Raw genomic sequence first — 22,131 nt, forward strand, 5'->3', positions numbered from 1 at the left:
TTTGTTTCTCTGTTAACTGTTAAATTGAGATACAGAGCATGGAGTTGCCCTAAAACAGTTCTTGAAGCTCCTGCTTTATACTTGTTTTTATAGGACTTCCTTTCTTGGTCTTTCTGTTCCAAAGATAATTACCTATTCAAAAAAATAATAATCTAATTTGTGCAGTGATATAGTCTAGTAGATAGGTATTTCTTTATACTGCAGTTTTCCTTTAAGGTGGTGTGTACCAGTGCATAGCAGGGCTAACACACAGAGCATTGAGCCATTCAGTCTTATTCCACGTTTTGGTCCGTTATCTTTTATACTGAAGGAAAAATAAACACAACCCTTCAATCAGCACACTTTTTTTTTTTTTATGCATACATGTGAAATTGCTAGTGCATTGCTATAAGGGCCTTCTACCCTGGTTTTAGGGGCTCAAAGGACTTTTGACACTCTGGCCTGAGTTGTTCTAAGAAATCAGAGTAGAGTCCTGTGTCATAACCACCAAAACCCACCTCTTTCGGAAGAGAAAGTTTACAATTTCTGTATGTCTTTAACAAAAATTCCATTTACCTCATATTTTCTCCTTGTCCCTATTTCCTTGGTATTTCCGGTTGTTGCTGTTTCCCAGGGCGTGAGCTATCGCTGCAGCTTGGGATTCAGCTTCTAAATAATGAATGTGTGGAGTCAGACGTAGGGCTTGGACTTTCTATTCTGCTCCAGCAGGAGGAGCACTAAACCCATCAAAACATCATGTTCAATCTGTGTGCCCACGAGCAGTGAACTGTTGGGAATCTCGTGCATTCCCATTCTCAAACCTCAGAAGTACAAGGCCTGACCCATAGCAGAAGAGCCCTTTTCATTGTTAAATTGAAAATCAGTGAGTTGATGCCTGTAGATATTGATGGCATATAGGCAAACCTATCAGTATTTTTCAAATTATTTTGTGATGGCAAACGTTCAAAGGCCAGATTGCCAAATTTCCCAGTTATGCTGGCATGTGGTACCCTTCAATGTTATTTATTTGGATCTCTCTAAAAACGTAAACATTTAAGTGAGCCATGTACACTTGAATCCTACACGATGGGAAAGTTGTGTCCTGGTTTTTTGAGAAGAGAGTGTTGGAGTGTGAAGGCCTCCAGGGTGATAATGGGATTTTTTATAAATAATATACTTTTAAGAAAAAAAAAAAAAAAGAAAAAAAAAAAAAGAAAAAAAAAATAGTTGGGAGCAGCTGCTCCAGGTGCAACCTGCTGTAACCAAGAATGTTGTTTCTATTTTTATAGAAGTTTTATACCGCTCCAGGGTGGAGAGTATTTATTACCTAAATTATTTCACTGGAAAAAAAAAAAAAAAGGCCAGGGTTTTGTAGAATCCTGAATGTGATTGTTTTACACTCATAATGATGTGCACAATTGAAACTACTGAGTGGCCTGTTTGCAGCCCAACAACTGCCAAATGGGAGAGATGAATGCTGTGAACCAGTGGAGGAGAGCACTGTGCTCTGGGGTCTCTACAGTCACTCTTACCTTCTTTGCACCCTACCCCACTGTGCTATCTGAGAACTTTGTCTCGTTTTTCTTTTAATCTGATGCTCTGGCCTCTTTAGTAGTCATTTCAGCTGCCCAAAATTAGACATTTTAGCTTTCACATCCTACAGCTCGTCCTCAGTGCTGTGACTTACAGATCAAGCTGGGCATTGTTGCAGATAGGTGCTTAGGAGATTAACCTTTATACTGTTTGTTCAGTGACTCCTCCCAGACGTAACCACCTTAGACAGGTAACTTGGGCTAGTTCTTGTGCCTTACTGGCATAACTACATTGTAAGTATTGCCAAAAAGGAAGAAAACAAAACAAAAAACTATGCAGGTTAAATTCTAAAATATGTGATCTTCAGTTGGTTTGAATGAATGTAGTTCTGCTTTCTTCAGTAGAGCTGCATCAATTTTCACCAGCTGAAGATGTTGCCCTTTTTCTGTATATGTTGGAGATTTCCCTTTTTTGGTGTATCAGTGTATATGTTGCCAAAGTTAATAAATGTATCAAGTTTGTGACTTTAGCAGATTTTTCTTCTGATAACAGAACTGGTCAGATAAAGTTAACATTCCTGTGTCTTTCTGGTTGCTGCTGCTCAATCTAGAGACTTAGGTTCTTGCCTTCCAGTTCTAAGTCAGTTTTCTTCCTCACTGTCTGTCAGGAAGGAAAGTCTAAGACTGCTGGGAAGGAAGCTCGAGGTTTATTTTATCTTATTTCTAATTCCTACCATGCTCTATTCAAGCACAAAACAGATCAGTCAGCTCTTGGGACTTGATGGGAGCAAACTGCCCAAAACAAAGAATTAGATTCTGATTAGTATCTGTTTTGAAAAAATATATTAAAATATTTTAGAAATAAGGAAATTATCTGCAGAACAACAATTAAGTAATAGTAATTTAAAAAGCATGCTTGTATAGGCCAGGGACAGTGAGATTGGAAGGAATGTTAAAAAGGCATATGAAACAGCAGTAGCAAAACCATTTGGGGGCAAACTTGACTCTTGATTTTATAATATGGGAAACTATCATCAGATGTTTCTTGATTATAATCTGTTCTTGTGTCAAACACTTTACTCCTGGATAGCTCAATAAGGACCAGATGAGTTCAAATAAGCTCCAGAGGGATTGGCTTAATTAGCCACACCGGCAAAATTTTCTTTTAATTCAAGCCAAAGAATCTGAAAGTTTTTAAAACAAAGCCTCATGAGACTTCTCATGAAATAGAATTGCACATTACCTGTGTCACCAGGAAATACTTACGTACTTTCTAGAAGCAAGATGGAAATGTGTCTACTTTATACATTTGTCTCAGAATATATTTGATTTTACTAGATATATTGTAATAATATGAAAATATTATGAATGATTTAAGTCTTAGTCTGATGCTATTTAGTATGTAGTACCGTTGCAAATGAACTCATAGATCCTTCTGTCTCACAGATAACCAACAGTTCAAAATTAGAAACCTCCCTATAAATTATTCTTTTCCCTTCTGCAGTACAGGCCTTGCACTGTTAGGAAATGCCTTTGATACATAGTCCTTAAATTTGAAATCTAAGCAGAAGAGAATTGGAACTTCTCAAAAGTATGAGACAATGACAGTGAATTTCTTTTCATATTTCAATGATAAAATAGAATCTGCAGCTAGTAAAGTATTTTCTGGAAAATATGTGCCTCGGAAAATTTCTGACCACATAAAATCAATAAAGGAAAAAGCTTTAAATCTGAATAACAAGTTACACATTGTAATAGTTTTTGTTTGTATCATACAGTCGGCTGAAGTATTTCTTGTTAATAGTTGTGAGGTAGGGAAGGGCAACTGGGCAGAATCCATCAAGTTATGAAGTTGTTTCTAAGTGTTTTATTTGGAAGCATCTTAAAAACAAACAAAAACTTGAATAAAGCAAGCTGCTAATGGGAGTGCTGCTATGAACAAGCAAAATACTTCGAAAGGTTTTTGTTGCAGACATTTAAACATAAGGGTGTTATACATCCCTGAGCATACTTACTACAAAGTATAAGCTACAGAATGCAGAACAGTTGCATTACAATATCATAGTCATGGGAATAAAACAAGGACAAGCTGAAATGATTTTCTCCAAGCAATTGAGTTCTCATTCAGTTTCTCATGGCTGCTTCCTAATGGCTTTATTGGAACTTAGCGACTTGAGTGGTAATTCTAAGTGAAACATTTGAAAAACCTGTTCAAAAAGCCTAAACAAATCACACTCTCAGTTCCGAATGGTGCATGCTAGGCACCACTTGATTTCATGCCATGTATTCAGTCTCATGTCTCAGATCATGAGAAGTTTCTGGTTAGAACTTAAAACCTCGCAGCTAGAGCATTTCTAGAACTGTGGAAATAATTGCAAGAGTTCCATTGTACTCTGCTGGGGTTTGTTTCTACTCCATGCGAAGTCCTTTCTCTAAACTGGAAAGCATGAAGAGCAAAGTAATCTTAGCATTTTTTTTAAGTAGTCTCACAGTTTTAATGGGCAATGTATTGCCTTTTGCTTTGGGGCTAGAATACAATCCTTTGTATTTCTGAACAAACCATGAATGCTGTAATATAGTATGAAAGTCTCATCCTGCACTAGTCACCAGCATTGAGAGGTGCGGAGAAAATAAGGCAGCATACAGGAAATAAAACGGAGTTCAGGAGAGTTGAGAAAAGCCTTGTTTGCTCTCTCCTGCTTTCCTCACTCTTCCCAAAACATTTCTTCTCTTTTGCAGTTCCAGAGGTTGAGGGGAGAAAACAAAGGTATATCAAAATTTAAGAATTAACATATTTATAAACCTTATGAATGGTTCAGGACACATATTTTTCTATTCATCAGACTGGCAACAGTGACTGTAGAGCTACTCAGAGCCCAGAATCCCCTCCTTGCAAAGCCAGGGAGCTGGGGGCTGTTTATGTTAAAGGCTGGGAAAGGAAAATCCCTGTGCAGGTCGAATGGTATGGAAAGTACTCAGCTAGGACAAGTCTTAACTAGCAGTCAAGTCTTAAGGAGTTCTTCTCTAATGTGTAGGGTTTTTGGTTCCACTTACTTGTCTTGTATAATCTTTTTATTTTCCTGTTCCAAACTACCCAACTCCACAGTTTCATGAGCTACTAGGGAATGAAAAGGGGCTGTAGCTGAAGGAAAGAACACGGATTTCCTGGGCTACCACTGCCTATGAAATTCCCATGTTAGGATGCTAAAAAAGTGTCAGCTGTCAAACCACCTGTGAATCCCATTGAGTCCTCTGTCTTGTCTCTCACAGTGTCAATCTCTGTGGTTGACTGAGCACTGGAGCCCTATTTTTTTTTGAATCAGTCTCCTGAGGAGGGTGCTTGCTCTGTTCTTCTCTTAAGCAGAGCTAGTGGAGACCCTAGACAACAGGACAGGGTGAACCATAGTAGTCAGTGTGGCACTAGGCCATGGCATGCTCCACAGAGTGGATGCTGAGGAAAATGGAGGCCTGTGTTTCCATTTAGTTTCTGGCAGTTTGATGTTTACTTGGTGTCCTTCATGTACTTTGACTTTTACTTGTCCATCGTTGGCATGTGCTGCCCTTCCCTGTCAACTCCCTTCCCCAGGAGGTCTCATTGTACAGTGCCCATTCTTGTTCTCTCTCTCCTTGTTTGGATGTACTGCTCTGTGTAACTCAGTGGGTCTCCCTCTTTCTGGTTTGTTTTTTTTCTAGATTCCTGCCGTTTGTTCATCGTTGTGCCTAAAGCATGTCGATGTGGCGTTCAAGTACATCGTCCAAATCCTTGTCTCTTCAGCTTCTCTGATGCTTGAACTCTCACCTTTGACCTTGTGTTGACCTTTGATGCTGATGTGTATTTTTATTATGTTTGTTTCTTTCTTTGTTTTTTTTTTTTGTGCTGCCAAATTGGTTTTGCTAGAAAGACTGCTGAAGGGGGAATATTTAAACTTGCATTTGAATATAAAAGAATTTCTATTTTTCTAGACCTTCGTAAGATAACCACTTGATTTTGTGAATCTGATTCTTTGTAATTGTCTTCAGAGCAGCCTTGCTAGCATACCTTGTGGAGTGTTTGTATTTCTGTGAACATACAGCCAATCACTTTCTAGGCTTAGTTTTTTCTGTGTGCTTAGTTTTAAAAACACAGTTTTGAAGAAAAAGTCGATTATGTCGTGTGATTCGATTTTTGAGGAGACTTCCTAGTCACATTTTGCTGATCTGGTTTCTGTGCTTGAGGAGACAGCATGTGTTTTTGAGTTCGAACTTGTGACTTGAGTGGCATCAGCAGAAAACACTTGAACTACATTTTCTTCCGATTGTAGCTACATTTTTGCCCTTGCATTCATTGATTTTTTTTTTTTCTTAATATTACTTTTTCCCCTGCTTCCCTGTGTGATTATCAGTCTGCAGTGAAAATTTGATCAAAGTTGATGTTGTACTTTGTTAAGCCCCAGCATGCCTGGTTTTTTTCGTAACTACAATCTCCTCAGCAAAATGTGATGTTTTTGTTTTATTCTTTCAAACTGAGATCATGCCCAGAAGTGTTTTGCATGTTTCCTGCTGTTTTCTTCACACCCTCGTATATATCACCTTCACCTCTCTGTTTTCTATAGTTTGTGCAAAAACTGAGCAATTTAATGGGTTTCAAAGGTATCCTTTTAAATTGGTGTTTTTGGTATGAGAAATATCTGATCAGAAGCCACCTGAGGGCATCTACCTGTGCACTTAGACTGTCTGCCTGACAGAACACCTGGACCTTGTTCCATTTCCAGCACTGTCAGAGGCTCCTGGGGGCTGGGCTTCGCTATTCCTGTAGTAGGAGTCTTGGTGGAAAGGGATAGCTGGGAAGCAGGAAGATGGGGGAACTTTGTAGTATTTCTGTTTCTAAAGTTCTCTGAAGCTAGGGCTCCTCTGAAACGTTCTTTACTAGTACTTTATATAATTCAGGGCACACTTTTATGAAGTCTAGCCTCAGCTTAATACTATCAGTCAGACTCTGGTGGTGGCAGGATCCTGGAAAGATCTAGGGTAGCTCTTGAAATAAAGTATTTGAAATATTCTAGAGAAAGCATTTGTAAACCTAGTCATACAACTGCTGGCTCTTTTCCCAAGTGACAAGCACAATACGACAGCCTCTGAAGCTGTTACCTGAACAGGGTACCATCCCCAGCTGTCTTCTCAAGGGGCTTAGCTGGGGAATCTCTACGGAGATTTTTTAGTTTTTGTTTAGTTTTTAATTGGGTAATGAGCTGAGCAGTTTTTCTGGCTTGCAGAATGATTGAGAACGAATCACTGCTTTCTGCATGGCAGGCTTCCCCCAACCCTACTTAAGATCTGCACAGGTAGAAAGTGAGAGGTAGCTTCTAGATGAAGGCGCCTGAAGGGTGTTGTGCTGTGATGAAGTTTCAGTCAAAAAGAGCAGAGAGATAGCATAGATATCTTAACAATATAAAATGATATGACATGAAATCCCAGGAGGAAGGAGTTTACTAATTATGTTTGATTGGGTAGAAATCATACTTTTGTCCAGTGTTTGGGATAATGAAAATGCAGTGAAGATTCCATCCCAATCCTGAGTTGGCTGAGGATACTATACCATTGACATACTAGTTAGATCTGCGTAGACAGTCTTTAGGCAGCTGAAGAGACAGAACATTTTTGGGATATGGTACATATACCTGGGAATGAAGTGTGAGGCTGGATGAGAAAAGGATAGAGACTTGTTTATTTCGAAGGTAGGGTTGTGGGCTGGCTGCTGTTAGTCCCACAGTCTGAATGCACAGGGCTGGGTGTCAGTGGGGACACTGATACCCTGCAGTGTATTGAGTAACTGCCAATACATTTCTGTACGTGCGCATTTGGTTCCGTAAGGAACTCTGGGGAAACCTGTGGAAAAATATCTGAAGAAAACCAAAATGCCAAACGTTGGATGTTTCTTTCCTTTCTTATTTCCTTTCCTTCCTTTGGTTGTTTTAATTGTTCTATGGTGGTTTTAATGGATTTGAGATAGTGGAGCAGCAGCTGCCTTTCTGATTTTTGGCTGCTTTTTGTGAATAATTTAAAAAGAAAATTTACATTTTGGAGACAAACCTGTGGGCTTTTTTATTGGTACAAACATTGTATTTAACACTAGGGGTTTTGTACAGTTTTTTGCCTTTTCTACTAGAAAACAATGTAAAGTGATTCACAATGTGACAAGAAAACAAATTGCCACTATGACCAAATGTAGAGTCTGTTCTGCAGTAATGGGATTTAATCAACTCGAAGTCGTGGTTCAGTCATAGAAATGCTTTTCTTTACCTTGTTTGAGCTGTTCCTTTATTTTTCTTGTTTTGATTTGCAAAACAAAATGTCTTTTTGTGTGAAATTGTGTTGTACTCTGTAGAGAATTATGGATTTTACTTCAATGGTTTAAGAAGCAGAGGAGCACATTTTGCTTTTCTGATGGCAGTTTGTGTAGTGGATTTAAAAATGAAAAGATTTGTTACAAGTTTGGATCAAGCGAGTATGTGTTAAAGGAATTTTCCTTTTGTGTGTGTGTTGTTTTTTTTTTTTTTTTTTTTTTTTGTCCCAAAGGGCAACTAAAAGCTGTTTTAATTGCACAGACACACCGACAATAAGTCATTTTGTATATGCCAAGTGTGGTACCTTCCTTTGTTTATTTGCTATTAAACTGTTTGAGAAGAGTCCCTGTGTGTTGTGTTTGTGTCTTAAACTTGAGGTTCTTTTTGGATCCAGGTATGGGATGCTGAGGAGAGATGAGAATTATCTTTCAGTTTCTTACTTGTGAACTACAAAAATTTTCATGATCCAGTGTCACTTGTTCTGGATGCACAGACTTGCTTTCCATGCTGATCGGCTACTTGGAGTGCAATTGAAAATGTTTTTATGGTTATTTAGCTTTTGTTTGTGTCATTTCCTGCTCAAATTCTAAACACCTTGGATAATGCTAGTATGTGGTTCACCGAGGAATGAGTTGTAGACATACCCAGCCTCACACCTGCCCATGCATTATGCTTTCTGGTGTTTGAAGGACTGATTAACTCCAGCACAACACCAGACCTGAGCTATCAACAGAATGTGTGCATCGTGGTATGTAGCATTGGATAAGCACTTCTGGACAAGTCATCTCATTCTACTCCTACGAGCCCCATACCTTCCACTCCCTCAGCCTCTTCACCCCAGACAAGACTAAGCTTGCAGAACTTGTCCTGAATCTGCAATGTGGAAGTGCCTCTAGCCCTCGTGCTCTTGTCCCTGGAAATACTATTCTGGGAAATCCAAGCAGGTTGGGATTTTCATAAAACCTCTTGGAATTTTATAACACCTCAGGACTTAGTAGCGTAAAAGTAGAAACTTTTACAATAGGCAAAAATTTGTGATAAGCAAAGCCTGCTTTGCTTTTAGAACTGAAGTACAATAACTACTTGTAATGTGTTGTCTAAAGGTTAATATTTGTCATAGGCAGAATATAATTCATTCAGAAACTTGACACTAGTTTGATGTTAGTATTGCCCCTCTCAGAGGAGAAAGTACCACAATGACCATGAACTCTGTTATGTTTGTGAACAATTCTACAGTTCAGTAGGATATTTCCTTCTGCTGGCTTCCATCTCAGAGTGCAAGCACACCCAGGGGAAGCTATATTCCTCTCTCATGTTCTTTTCTTCTGTTAAATGGCATACTTGGTTTCACCCCATTACTTCCTACATGACTGTAAATCTGAGAGCACTTGCAAGCACCAGGATTCACTGCTGCATTCCTTCCTTTGCAGTACCCCATTGCAGAGTGAGGCGCCAAGCCACCTGTTGCATAGTGTGCTGGGATCATTGCAGTTAATTTGCAGCTGTTGAGAAGGAAGGCTGGAGATATTTCAGTTCAAATATGTCTGAGGTGAAAGATGGAGAGAAACAGTTGAATCAGAGAAGTAGCTTGCTTACTTGGGATGGAAGATTCCCTCTTGTACCACAAAGACGGCAAGCCCTATCTTACCCAATTGGTTAATAGCAGCTTTGCCCATTGTAACTTATGGAACTGATGGTAGATCCCTCTGGGTAGATAGCATTCTTCTTTAAATATTTTGTTTGTTTATTTATTTATTTTGGGACGGTATTTTGTTTTGTTTTAGCCTTTGGAAGTCCACCACCAATCAATAGACTATTAAGCTATAAATAAGAGCCAGTGTATTAATCTCTGAAAATTAGCAGCATTTTACATAGGTTCTTAAGTTCATCAATATCAACAGGAAAACACAAATCTATGGATTAAATCCTGATATTGAATGCTTTAGGATATATTATCTTTCTCTCACATTCTCCTCTAGCTCTCACTGCTTGTTTTGACTCCAGGCTCCAATATTCCTGATTTTTTACCACTATGTTCTGCTGTCTTCATGTGCCCAGGAGCCACAGGGGATACATTATGAAAAGTAATGGGCAAGGAGATTAACAGCTCAGCATGATCACTGTTAGAAAGTCAATATGTGTATGACTATAGCTTCACAGTATAACAGGTGAGATTTCGTGATTTCCACGCATCTTGCAAGTTTATTTGCAGTTCCATTGATAACAATTGATGGTTTAATATAGAAGCTGTATTGTATTTGTATACAGTACACAAGCTGTAATGTATTTGTTTCTCACGTGATCTAGAGCAGTCTTGAGTTGCAGACTGATCATCCTGCCACTAAATTCTCAGGTACACGTAGTCAGTGTCTAGGTGATGCTATCCACTTACCTCTCAGTATTTAGACAGGTTTATTGGGCTCAGGGTGGCTACTGTTCATATCACAGTATGTTTCTGTTTATTGAGGATGATTAGTTCGAGCTTGGTGGTTCTCTAAACTCTAAGTTAAAGTTTTCATCTTGGCAGATTATTGGACTCTTAGGAGACTAAGCACTGTTTCATTGGAGAATAACATGCAACACAAAAGCAAGGAAGTACACTGTGATCAGCAAAATGCAGGACAGATCATTTCCCTGGTAGAATGGCTTTTTCAGCCTGCAAGGTATCCTTCTTCATGGGATGTAAAAGCAGTGTTACAGTAAAGTGGCCCAAAAATATTAGAATGAATTTAAGTTACAGACAGGTATGAAAATAAAGTGAAGTAGTCTGCTCCAGCAAAGAGTTATGTGACTTTTTTTGTTTCCCCTTTTTGAGTCCTGACTGGCTTAATTCTTTTATGGCTGCTGTCTCTGGGTCTCTAAGTTTCTACAAGTCCAGAAATCTGATGGCCGCATCATTATTATTGCTTTCCACAGGGATCTCTTCATCATGTGTCCATCCCATAACCCACCTCTGGAGAGGCATATAAAAATCACTGCAGGAAGGAGAGTTTTTTATATTCTGAATCTGGCTTTTAAAGAAACCCTGAAATCTAAGGGAACTAGATAATTTTAAGTGTTGGCTTTGTGCATTAACCAGCTCTTTGTTAGCTTTTCTTTCCTTCAGTTGTCTGTAGGTTTTTTTTTTTTTCCATAGTTTATTTCCATAGTTGGGGTATACAGAGGCTCTGCTGAAACACTTCCTAGCACATCACCTCTCTAAAAAACAATGCTAAATTAAATAATGAGATTACCATAGAGTTTACAAGCTCACTAAAGAAAATAAGCCTGATGGTATCAAGATTTCTACCATTAAGAAATACGTATTTTCAATTGTTTTCTGATAGAATTTTGGATAAAGGCATGGATGGAATCTCCAGCCTCTGATTCCTTATTCTTGTGTGTCCTGATTTCTTTAAGAGTATTACGTCAGGAAGGCTCTTTTGGGTTTGTGTTTCCTTAGGCAGCTATGACCCAGACCAGGATGATCCAACCAGCATTCCATCAGTTATCACAGAATGGCCCAGGTGGGAAGGGACCTCAAGAATCATGAATCTCCAACCCCCCCCCCCGCCAGGGTCACCAACCTTCCCATTGAATACTAGACCTGGTTGCCCAGGGTCCCAGGCATCATATTCATATAGAAGCATGGACCTAACTGGAGATATGCCTGCTTCTGTATTTGGGTCTGTTGAAAATCTGAATTGCCATTTCCAATTGGCCAGTAGAAGACTCACAAAACTGCATCGGGGATTTCTGTATCTGAAAAACTTCGTATATCCCTGATGCATCTTCATACCTCCCACAGTTAGGTATTTCTTCTGAAGGGCAGAGTAAGTCTATAGACGGTTCAAAGGCTGGGTCCCTTAAAAATGCATACCAGATCAGTAGAGGTATGAAACTTGCTTCCTAGAGTAAACAGTCTAACTTTACTCTTTCAAAGATAGGAGAATTAAAAGCTATCTTCAAATTGGGCTGAGAATCTTATGTAAAGCAGGTGGCACAGAAATGTATTGCCTCAATTCATTGTAATTCCTCATTAACGTTCAGAAAAGTCTGGATGTAGAACTTCAAAAATGCGTTTAACAAATTCTGTTGAAGACTCTTGGACTGTCACAGGTATCTGATGGCAGTGAGCAATCAGTCAGTCACAGACAAAGTTTTTCAGGGTGGTTATCATCTTGAGAAGTGAAGCCATTGGTGGCATATTGGCAGTGAATTGATGACAGAGCTGATCCTTGAGCACAGGAACAGTCCCCATTGCCAGCTGAGGTCCTCAGAAAGGAGGCAGAATTTTGTGCCTGGCAAAGTATAGAATTATAGAATCCTTAGAGTTGGAAGGGACTTTTAAAGGTCATCCAGTCCAACTCCCCTGCAATGAACCAGGGCATACGCAGCTAGATTATGTTGCCCAGGCCCTGATCCAGTTTTGCCTTGAAAGTCTCCAGGAATGGGACATCTAACACATTTCTGGGCAACACGTTCCAGTGCTTCACCACCCTCAATGTGTAAAAGTTTTTCCTTCTATCCAACCTAAATCTACCCTCTTTAAGCTTGAAACCATTTCCCCTTGTTCTGTCACAACTGACCCCGCTAAAGAGTCTGTCCTCCTCTTTCTTGCAGCTCGCCTTTATGCAGTGAAAGGCCACTATTAGGTCTCCCTGGAGCCTTCTCCAGGCTGATCAGCCCCAGCTCTTTCATGCTGTCTTGTACGAGAAGTGTTCTGTCTTTTGGATCATTTTTATGGCCCTCTCTGGATACGCTCTACTATCAGGCACATTGTTGCAAGCAGAGTGTACGTACTGGAATTTTTGAATTCCTTTTTAAAACATAACCTACTTCTTAGAGTATGTATTGTTCCTAAAGATACAACGCTAGCTGAGTCTACTACCTCCCAGACTACCCCATCACCACAGTGATTTTGCGAAAGAAAAGGGCAAGTGAGAAAAGAGAGGCAAACATAACATCCCTGTGACTGCAGCTGATTGTCTGTCTCTCCATGAGGTATTTATAAGCTGCATTCTGGCAGGCTGGGGTGGGCAGTTGGCTCACCCTGACCTTGGAGGCTGGAAGCCTGACCAGCATTCCTGGGAGCCACGTGAGCCAGATTGGCAGGAACAGCTGCAACCAATGGAGATGCCTAGCAGTGGCTGCACAGATTGAGTTTCACTCCAGTCACTTGAGATTTTTCTCTTTCTCCCCCTGTTGTGCTTTTCGTCTTTGTTGATGGCGTTGGACAGGCGAATGCACTGATGTAGTCTTAGCAAGCAAGATATTCGTTTAGTGGATTTGGGATTCTACCTTCATTGCCAAACAACCATTTCTTGCCGTTGCCTTCCACAGCTCCAGCTGCCTGGCATGGCTGGGTTTTTATAGCTCCAAGCTTTCTGAGCACACAACCTGCCCTCCTGTATTAGGGCATTTTATGTTGTGTTCTCTCAGGCTCTTCATTTTTGCTGCATTTAGAGATTAGTACATGAGGCTTTTTAATGCATGGGAGATGGGTCAGGACCAGACAAAGCAACAGATAGAAAAAGGACTCCATCTCTACCAGTCTAATCAGACTGAAAAGGCTCTGCAAGTCTGGATGAGGGTTTTGGAGAAGTCTGCGGATCCTGCTGGCAGGTTTCGCGTTTTGGGTTGCCTCATCACTGCTCATGCAGAGATGGGCAGATACAAAGATATGCTGAAGGTAAGGCAAACTGGAGATGAATGCATGCCATTGTGTTACACCCACTACGGAGTGTGGCTGGAGATTAGAATGTAAAATCAGGGCTTTTATGTTGCATATAGTAACATGTACTAGCTATTGGGAGCATGTTGTGAGCTGCCTTAATCGCTGTGTTGATAGCTCCAGCTTACAAGATACACAAATTCTTATTGGGCCTCATCCTTTAGGATTCCTAGGTTAATGAGGTTCTCTAGGTAATCATGGGGACCTTTCTTATTTATTCCTCATACAAGCACGCCATGTGATGAAGCTTCAGAGAAAGGTATGAAAACAGAACATTTACTACAGCAAAAACTGTTTTCAGCATGTACCTCAGAGTAAATAGAGATCTTCAAGTAGATTCTATAGAATAAGCAGCAGTCTTGTGAGGAAATGTCTGTTATCTTGTTCAACTGCTTGGTATCTGTCACAGATCTGACATTTTTATTACAATTGTTTGCAAGGGGACTGATTAAGAAGGGAACAGAGATTCTTTTTTGGGAGTAGGGGGTGGATGTTGAAAGATGTTCAAGGAGGAGTCTGACAGTTGAGGTCAGAGAGAGGCTCCCAGTTGTGAGGACAGCATTGGAGAAAGGATATAGGGCTTGATCAAAGAGTGGCAAAAAGAAGCTGAAGCTGCATACAGAAATGCATGAGGATAAACACATTGATGAAGTGAATAAGAAGAAGCTGATGAATGGATCTGAGAAGTCACAGGATGCATACATATAGTAGCAGACAGTGTCTGGGAGAGTGACTGAGGAATCTGGAAGACAGGACAGTGTTTTAACAGTCTTAAGTAGCTATCCCAGCCTAAAATAGGGTCTTACTAAAGGGCCTTGGTGCTCTAATGTTTTTGACCGGCTCTTACTAGACTAGTAATCATTCAGCACATAGCACAAAAGGTGAAGGGGGTGCCACATCTCATTGAAAAATTCCTGGTAGCTCTGTTTAGAAGTGGTGGGGTCATCTTATGAGTGAACCTGTGCACATGTCAAAACCTCATCTACAAAGCAGATAATTAGCATGAATGAAAAAAGGGTATTAACACACATGGAAAACATCTGAAGACAAGAAGTTCTGAGAAACGCTGTGGGATAGGTGGTGGCAGAAACAACAGATTGATTAGGGAAGAGAGAATCCAAAAAGGTAAGGTATAGCTACCTGGGAAGCAGGCAAATGAGTGAACCCAAGATACTCAAACCATAATTTGTTACCCCTGAAGAGAACAGAAAGAAGAGCTCGGACTAGATGAATTTTAGTTCCTCTTAGTATTAGGAAAAACAAATAGCTTCATTCAAACTGAGTATTTTACTGCAAGTTATCAAAGATAGAGGATGGAAAACATTAATATTAATCACTGAGAGAGGAAATAATGGGGAAAAAGGGGTCTTTGAATTAAACACACGAAATTAACTGTGATTTAAGAAGAGTTGTTACGCTCAGTCTCTTGGAGAGAAAAATTGCTTCACACCATGGAATCAGGCTGTGGCAATCGAGAAGTAATGAAGAACTTACATAAAGGTAAGGGAATGCAGGAAAGAATAAGCTAACACATGCTAATGAGTCCACATGGCAGCTTTCTTGAAATGCTAAGGAGAGGGTGGACATATACACCCAAGCATAAGCAGCTGTATTGGTTTCTACTTTGTGGAATATATAACACGTTCTAGCGGATTAAATCATTATGTATTGCCAATGTGCAAAAATGAAGCAGATAGTGCCTTTAGGAATTGTTATCTGTGAATCTGACTGCTTTAATGAAAACGCATATGGAGAAAATTGCTGAATATTTACCTTTGTTATGAATGTTAATTCAAGGCAGCAGTGTGCTTGGTTCATCACCGAGCACAGAAGAGAATCTCTGCTCAGAAGAGCGTGAGGTCTAAAAGAAAATAGACTTAAAATTTACTAGAACTGGAAGCAGGGAATCATAGAAGAAAAAAAACAATACTAGACTATAATTTTTAGTATAAAATTGATGAAATAGCTTACTTAGTTTCTTTGAGTACTTCAATATCTTAAGCCTTCTAGAGAAAGCAGAATTAATTATGTGAGCAGAAGAAAGTGGAGCTGCCAGAGGTTTTCTGCCTCTCCTGCTTCTCTTTAGGGTCACTTAACATTTTTCTTCCACTAACTGCCAGCTCAATGTCCATGTCCAAGAGGCTGAGAAAGAGGTTTCTTCAGACTGTTCACATGCATAGACTGCTTACGTGTAAACCTTCAGATAATTAATTGCTTGTTGTATACAGTGCCATGTGATCCATGCTGCCCTACTCAGGGATGTGCCACTTCTCCAGTGCAGGGTGCTACTCTGTGAGTGTTTGAGCTGTATTTAAGTAAATTACATGCCTTTTATAAACACGGTCTTTTCTACTTGAAGTTCGCAGTGGTACAGATTGACACAGCACGGGAGCTGGAAGACCCAAATTACCTTACAGAGGGCTATCTAAACCTGGCTCGCAGCAATGAGAAACTCTGTGAATTCCAGAAAACAATATCTTACTGTAAGACATGCTTGAACATGCAGGGTACTACTGTGAGCCCGCAGCTGAATGGCCAGGTGAGCCTCAGCATGGGCAATGCCTTCCTGGGCCTCAGCATTTTCCAGAAGGCTTTGGAGTGCTTTGAAAAAGCTTTACGCTATGCACACAACAATGACGACAAGATGCTGGAGTGTCGAGTCTGCTGTAGCCTTGGGAACTTCTATGCCCAGATAAAGGTGCAGTAATCCAAGGGGGGGGAGGATGGGAGGGCAATTGTCTCATAATGGAAAGCACTGTGAATTTCAACTTATATCTGCTGTAGGAAGTGAAGTGCTGGCAGAATGTTCCAAATTTAAATATCTACACTGTAAAATCATCAGAGAATACTCCTCTTTGTAGTAAGGATTGGTGGAATGCTTATGTAGTACAGCAGAAGCAGCTGTGAATTGAAAAGATTAAACTTAGCTTCAAAGATCACATCAGAGGAGGCAGTATCTGCAAGCAGGCAGAACTCAAAGGGTTCTAGTTCAACTACTGTTGCAGGCAAATTGTTATTTGTATTTACAAAACCAGGCAGGAATTGAGGGTAAAGTGATTTGCAGTTCTAACTTCCATTATAAATGCAACAAATCATCTCCCTTCTTGAAAAAGTCTTGATTTTTGTCACTAATGGAAGACTCGCTAACTGAAGTATCTCACTTAGATATCTTTAATACTTTTATGTACTTATCATAAAACAAGGTTTATTTCCAAACTTTTTTAATGCAGAAAGATGTGTAGATTTTTTTTTTTTTTTTGCATGTGTGTTTTAACTAGTTACTGTGGATTTGCTGAGGCCATTGTTATTTTGTTCCTGCTTCCTGCAGTGCTGAATAACCAGCCTCTGAGAGATCCTGACTTTCCACATGAAAAACATGAGGGCTCCATGTATATGCTGAAAGCAAAGATAACATAAAACCAGAGACAGTTTTCAGGCTTCAGCTATAGAAGAGAACAAATGATTCTGGCAGCATATGGCTGTTGGCGTACTATATAAAATTCATATGCTGTGTCATTTCTCACGTGTCCTGAAAATAGAGAGCAATATGAATTCAACACATGGCAATTCCACCTTTCACAGTTTGATATTCACATCAATAGAGGAAGCAGGGCACATGGAAGAGGACAGGCAGGGGAAGAAAGGCGTACAAAAATCTGCTAGCTGTTGCAGCATTAGTAAATCAAAAATAGTTGCTTTTGTCCCTTCTTTTTTTTTTCTTTTTCAGTCTTTTGCTGTCACTACTGTCTGTCTGCCTTACAGGACTATGAGAAAGCTTTGTTCTTCCCATGTAAAGCAGCAGAGCTGGTGAATGACTATGGAGCAGGCTGGAGCTTGAAGTACCGTGCAATGAGCCAGTATCACATGGCAGTGGCCTACCGGAAGCTGGGGCGCTTGGCAGACGCTATGGACTGCTGTGAGGTACAAGGGTGCAAGCACACAGAGCTGGCAGAGGTCTCTGCAGTGGGATCTTACCTACAGGACAGGGCTGGGAGGAAAGGGAAGCCATGACTTTCACACCTGACTCTAGATATTCCCACTGTCTCCCAGCCTTAGAGCTCTGGTTTTAGTAGTAGTGTGTGCCTCAAAATTTGAGCCTATGAATGTCCTCTAGTTAGGAACATGAACAAGACTGTACTTTAAACTAACTAAAAATGCTGCGCCATTTCTCCAGAGTTGACCCTTCAGTGTCTGGAGCATACAGCCCCGCTCCGTTTGTTCTCCCTTACTGACCAAAGACCTAATTTCTTTCAGGAGTCCATGAAGATTGCCCTTCAGCATGGTGACCGGCCTCTGCAGGCACTGTGTCTGCTGTGCTTTGCTGATATCCATCGCAGTCGCAGAGATGTGCAGGTACAGCTACCATGAAAGACAGAGGGGATGGGAAGAGGGTGTGAAAAGCGGGTCATAGCAAAACATGTGTTTTCCTTCCTGCCACTGCAGACAGCCTTTCCCCGGTATGATTCTGCCATGAGCATCATGACAGAGATTGGAAACCGCCTGGGTCAGATCCAGGTGCTGCTAGGAGTGGCTAAGTGCTGGATGATCCAGAAGGAGCTGGACAAGGTCAGTAACAAACGTGTTTCTGCATAAGTCTTTCAGATGAGATGAGAGCTGTCATTTTCTGAGCTGAATGCCCATCAGATGCATAGAGAACTGTCCCCCTTTTTCTACCAGCAATCTCCTGCTTGTGTAATCGTATTTCTCCAGATGGTTCCTCTAAGCCAGGAATTAGTTGCTAACAATATGAACATCCATTCTGAGTCAGGCTGGTGACCTACAGAACTGTCTCATTAGTCAGTCCTGATGACTTTAAACAGTACACTGAGAAACCAGCATTGAGGAAAGGAAGTCTGCTTCTGCCACTGAAGGCAATCAGCTTATTCGCTAAAATAGATTCCGCTGCCTACTCTCTAGCAGTATGACTAAGCTTATTACTGTGATCATTTTTAGACAGCCCTACAGCTCCACCATGTGCTTTGCAGACAAATATGACCATAAATTCCTGGAGAAACTAGAGGTGTATAAATCATGACGTGAAGCAGAGGAATGAGCAGAAAAGGATTTGAGAACAGACAGCGGGTCAATATAGTATAAGAGGATGAAGTTCACTGTTTTGAAAGTGCTTAGGTGGTGTATATGTCTTAAAATCCAGACTGTACTAGATGCAGCAGATCCCACTGTTAGTGGGCTGGAGAAGAAAATGCTCAAAAGTTAGTCTTCAGTGCTGAAGGACCTGGAATGTCTACATAGTGACACGCTGGGGTGCCATTTTGGGTGTAGATACCTGAAGTTTCACTCTTATCAATAACGAGAGAGACAAAGTATATGAGGTAAAATGAAGCTTCTCAGAAGGAAAACAAGCATGTACCTGTCAGAAAAAACACGCTCAAAGTGCAATCAGCATCTGAGTTCCCTACAGTGGGAAATCAATTGGGTAAAACACACATTGCAATCTTACTAAGTAAAAACTGTTTGCATTGGAAGAAACTGGACTTAAAAACTTTGCCTAATGAAACCTCATATATCATGTATCTTTCATATATCATATTCAAAAATATGGGACAGGATGCAGGTAGACTGCTAAACAAAAAAATATTCAGAGCACTCATCTAATCCCTACTCTCCCTCATCCCACCTTCAGCCACTGCCATCCTCTGATATTACAGGCAGATCTCTGTGAAACCCTGGCAAGGACTTTGCAGAGAGCCCTAATCTCATCGGTATCCGTAAAAGAAGGGAATGTGTTTTGGTTTCTGCACTAAGTGTTAGAGGCAAATCTGTCCTAATGGTCAGGGCCCATCACCCCAAACATGACCTCCTCAAATGTCAAAGCACTGAACGATTGCCCACTGCTATTCCTCAGTTTACCCGTCCCAGTTTCCATTTCTCATGCTGCTCCATCCCAGTATCAGTTACTTAAGAAAGCTTTCCACTTGCAGATTCCCTATTCTTATCCTGGCCTTCTTGGGGCAATTTCCTCAGACAGTTAGTCCCACTTTCCTTTCATTGCATGTAGTTAATACTGTGTCTATCCCAATTCCTTCCAGCTGCTGTCACAGCCTATTTGCCCAAACTCTCGTGCAGTCTCGTGTTCCTCTCTTAGAAAGACTGTCCCCTGAACTTCTCAAGCATCTCTTCCTTCCACTTTATATACTTCACTTTCTTAATCCTAGTAATTACTTTCAAGTTTTCCAGTATACAGTCACACTTCCTAGGCACACCCCTCAGTAATATGTTACCTGCTGCCCATTGATTCCTGCCTACTTCCTCTGCAAGTCCCTTATCCTAGGCTGTTGCTGCTACAGATTTAATGCCTTCTCCTCTGTATTCAGAGTGCATTCTTTCACCTCAGATGGTTCTCAACTCCTATAACTTGGCATCACCTACTATTCCAGTGTGGAAATTTGATAATGTTCCTCATCAATATTGTGGTTAAGGGCAAATGTCTTCTTCCCCCTCAACAAACCTGAAGTGGGTCTTAGTCTCCATTTCCCAGAACTACAGAGTATCAGAACAGCGTGGAACGCTCTGACATGTAGGGGAAAGTAGAGATTCATTTGATATAACAGTTGCCATACTAAACACTTTCCTTCAAACTGAAAAGATTACTCGCAGTACACTTCTACAGTGTGCTATATGTAAGTAGGACAAAGTGGATGCATGAAGAGCAAGAAAATGGAAAAGCCCGTTGGTAGTGCTGATCTCTTCCTCTTGTAAAAATGGTGGGATATATCTACCAGACAGCCATGTGTTCATGGTTGCAGGGATGTTTGTTCATTGAGATTTCACACTGTATCTCTTCTTTCAGTTCCTGTCAGAGTATTCATATGTGTACATTTTTGTTACATCAGACTGAGAATTGGTAATATATGCTCTCCATTTACAGGCTCTGGAAAGCATTGAAAAGGCACAGGAACTGGCAGAGGGACTAGGGAACAAGGTAGGACCCTATAGCTTCTCTTCATTACTTTCTCTAGTCTTCTGTCAAGCTATTTAATATTCCAAGCATTACAGCATCCAGACTTGTTATTGCTTACTGATGAGTCTGTATTAACCAACTGATGATGCTTTGTTGTGTTTAGTTATAAGCATCAACTTGCATGTCTGAAAAGTGAGGAAGGGGTTACAGTGGGATAAACAGGGAGAAATGGGGAGCATTAAAAACGCAGTGTGAAGCAACTGCAGAGCTGAAGGATTAGGGGTCTCCTCTTGAAGAATACTTCTGGCCTGTGCCACAGCTGAACTGAGTGCTGGTTGCAGGCAGAGGGAACCAAATGTCCTTATGACCGATCCTATCCCTTGGGCACCCTTTTATGCTGTCACTTCTCTAGCTGACTAATTGGGGCCGTAGTGGTCCTGTCCCTTTGCTAGTGCTCTATCTTCACCTTGTTCATTTTTATTGTTTCTGCCTCTCATGTGCAGCTTGGTCTGCTGAAGCTCCACTGTCTGTGTGAAAGGATCTATCGCACAAAGGGGCAGCAGCGAGAATTGCGTGACCATGTAGTGAAGTTCCATGAATGCGTGGAGGAGATGGAGCTGTACTGTGGCATGTGTGGAGAATCTATTGGGGAGAAGAACAACCAGCTGCAGGCGCTGCCTTGCTCCCACTTCTTCCACTTAAAGTAATGAGCTGGAAATACCGGAGATCTTTGCCCTTATGTTAGAGTAAGGAGCAGTTCATGCTCAGAACAGGACAGCTGTGTATGCTTTTCCCCAGGTGTTCTACACGATTTCATTAGCCATAGCCTTTAGAAGGTGAGATTTAGTTGTAACGTCCACTTCACTCCCTTGCCTTGTAGGCACTTAGCTCAGTTCACAGATTATCTGTTACTACCTTTTGGGAGATCTATGCTCCCACAGGCGGTTTGGCTTTTTTCCCTGAACCCCTCCATTTCACTCTGGTAGGTGAGGCGTACAAAGCTGAGTAAGGCGTTCAGTCCGTTACTGTGCTACTGTCACGATGGACATCGTCTGATTTTTAGTTCCAAAACTTAAGTATTTAAGAACATATCACTGATGTAGATGACACTACACCACTACGCGACTGCCCCCAGAGTCCAGGGGGGCTGCTGTCCCTAGCAGGAAAGGAGAGCAACGCGGCTTCCTCTTGTGGAGGAACGCGCTGCAGCGCTTCCACCAAACCCCTGTATGACAGATCTCGTGGGTGGCCGGGCCGGCTGCGTGCCCGCCCGTGTGGCCCGTGCTCCGAGGCAGTACTGACACCGGGGGCGGCGGAACCCCCTGCCACCCGCCCGCCTTCTTTTGCAGGTGCCTGCAGACCAACGGGACGCGGGGCTGCCCCAACTGCCGCCGGCTGTCGGTGAAACCCGGATACGTGTGACCGCGGACGCCGCCGGGCACGGGAACCGCGGAGCCTCCTACTGGAGGCGGCGGGGCGGGTCCTCGGGGCGCCCTCGGTGTCGCCGCATCGGGGCGCCTCTCTTCGCGCACCTCTGTACGCGCGCTGACCGGAATAAACGCTGCCGCCGCCACCAGCCCGTCTGCCGCGCGTGAGGGCGGGCGCGGGGAGGGGGGGAGCGGCGCTCGCGATGGCACCGCCCCCACCAAGATGGCGGCGGAG

The 22,131-nt window shown here is 41.6% G+C and overlaps 2 protein-coding genes across 25 annotated transcripts in view; both read left to right on the plus strand.

Annotated features, from left to right (window-relative positions):
* CELF1 (CUGBP Elav-like family member 1) overlaps positions 1 to 8,176 on the plus strand; it is a 54,054-nt gene extending 45,878 nt beyond the window's left edge. For all 19 annotated transcript variants that reach the window (XM_042873116.1, XM_042873155.1, XM_042873139.1 and 16 more), the window contains one exon: positions 5,205 to 8,176. The gene's annotated coding sequence lies outside the window, so the exon portion shown is untranslated. The remainder of the gene's footprint in view (positions 1 to 5,204) is intronic.
* Positions 8,177 to 13,025: 4,849 nt separating this feature from the next.
* Positions 13,026 to 22,016, plus strand: RAPSN (receptor associated protein of the synapse). 6 transcript variants are annotated; one of them, XM_042873260.1, is made up of 9 exons: positions 13,026 to 13,505; positions 15,907 to 16,245; positions 17,310 to 17,468; positions 17,802 to 17,900; positions 17,991 to 18,113; positions 20,437 to 20,490; positions 20,973 to 21,172; positions 21,268 to 21,305; positions 21,819 to 21,874. In XM_042873260.1, exons 1-8 carry the CDS (start codon positions 13,290 to 13,292, stop codon positions 21,287 to 21,289), a joined length of 1,212 nt encoding a protein of 403 aa, XP_042729194.1. In that variant the 5' UTR covers positions 13,026 to 13,289; the 3' UTR covers positions 21,290 to 21,305; positions 21,819 to 21,874. The 6 variants fall into 6 exon arrangements, 5 of the variants coding, with proteins under 5 accessions (XP_042729194.1, XP_042729174.1, XP_042729207.1 ...); XR_006179313.1 differs by lacking the exon at positions 21,819 to 21,874 and adding an exon at positions 21,456 to 21,754 and having other exon boundaries at positions 20,973 to 21,305; XM_042873240.1 differs by lacking the exon at positions 21,268 to 21,305 and having other exon boundaries at positions 21,819 to 22,016.
* The last annotated feature ends 115 nt before the right edge of the window (positions 22,017 to 22,131 follow it).

Source organism: Lagopus leucura, unplaced genomic scaffold (assembly GCF_019238085.1).
Source record: "Lagopus leucura isolate 7727_CA_CO unplaced genomic scaffold, USGS_WTPT01 Super-Scaffold_1, whole genome shotgun sequence".
NCBI classification, from domain to species: domain Eukaryota; kingdom Metazoa; phylum Chordata; class Aves; order Galliformes; family Phasianidae; genus Lagopus; species Lagopus leucura.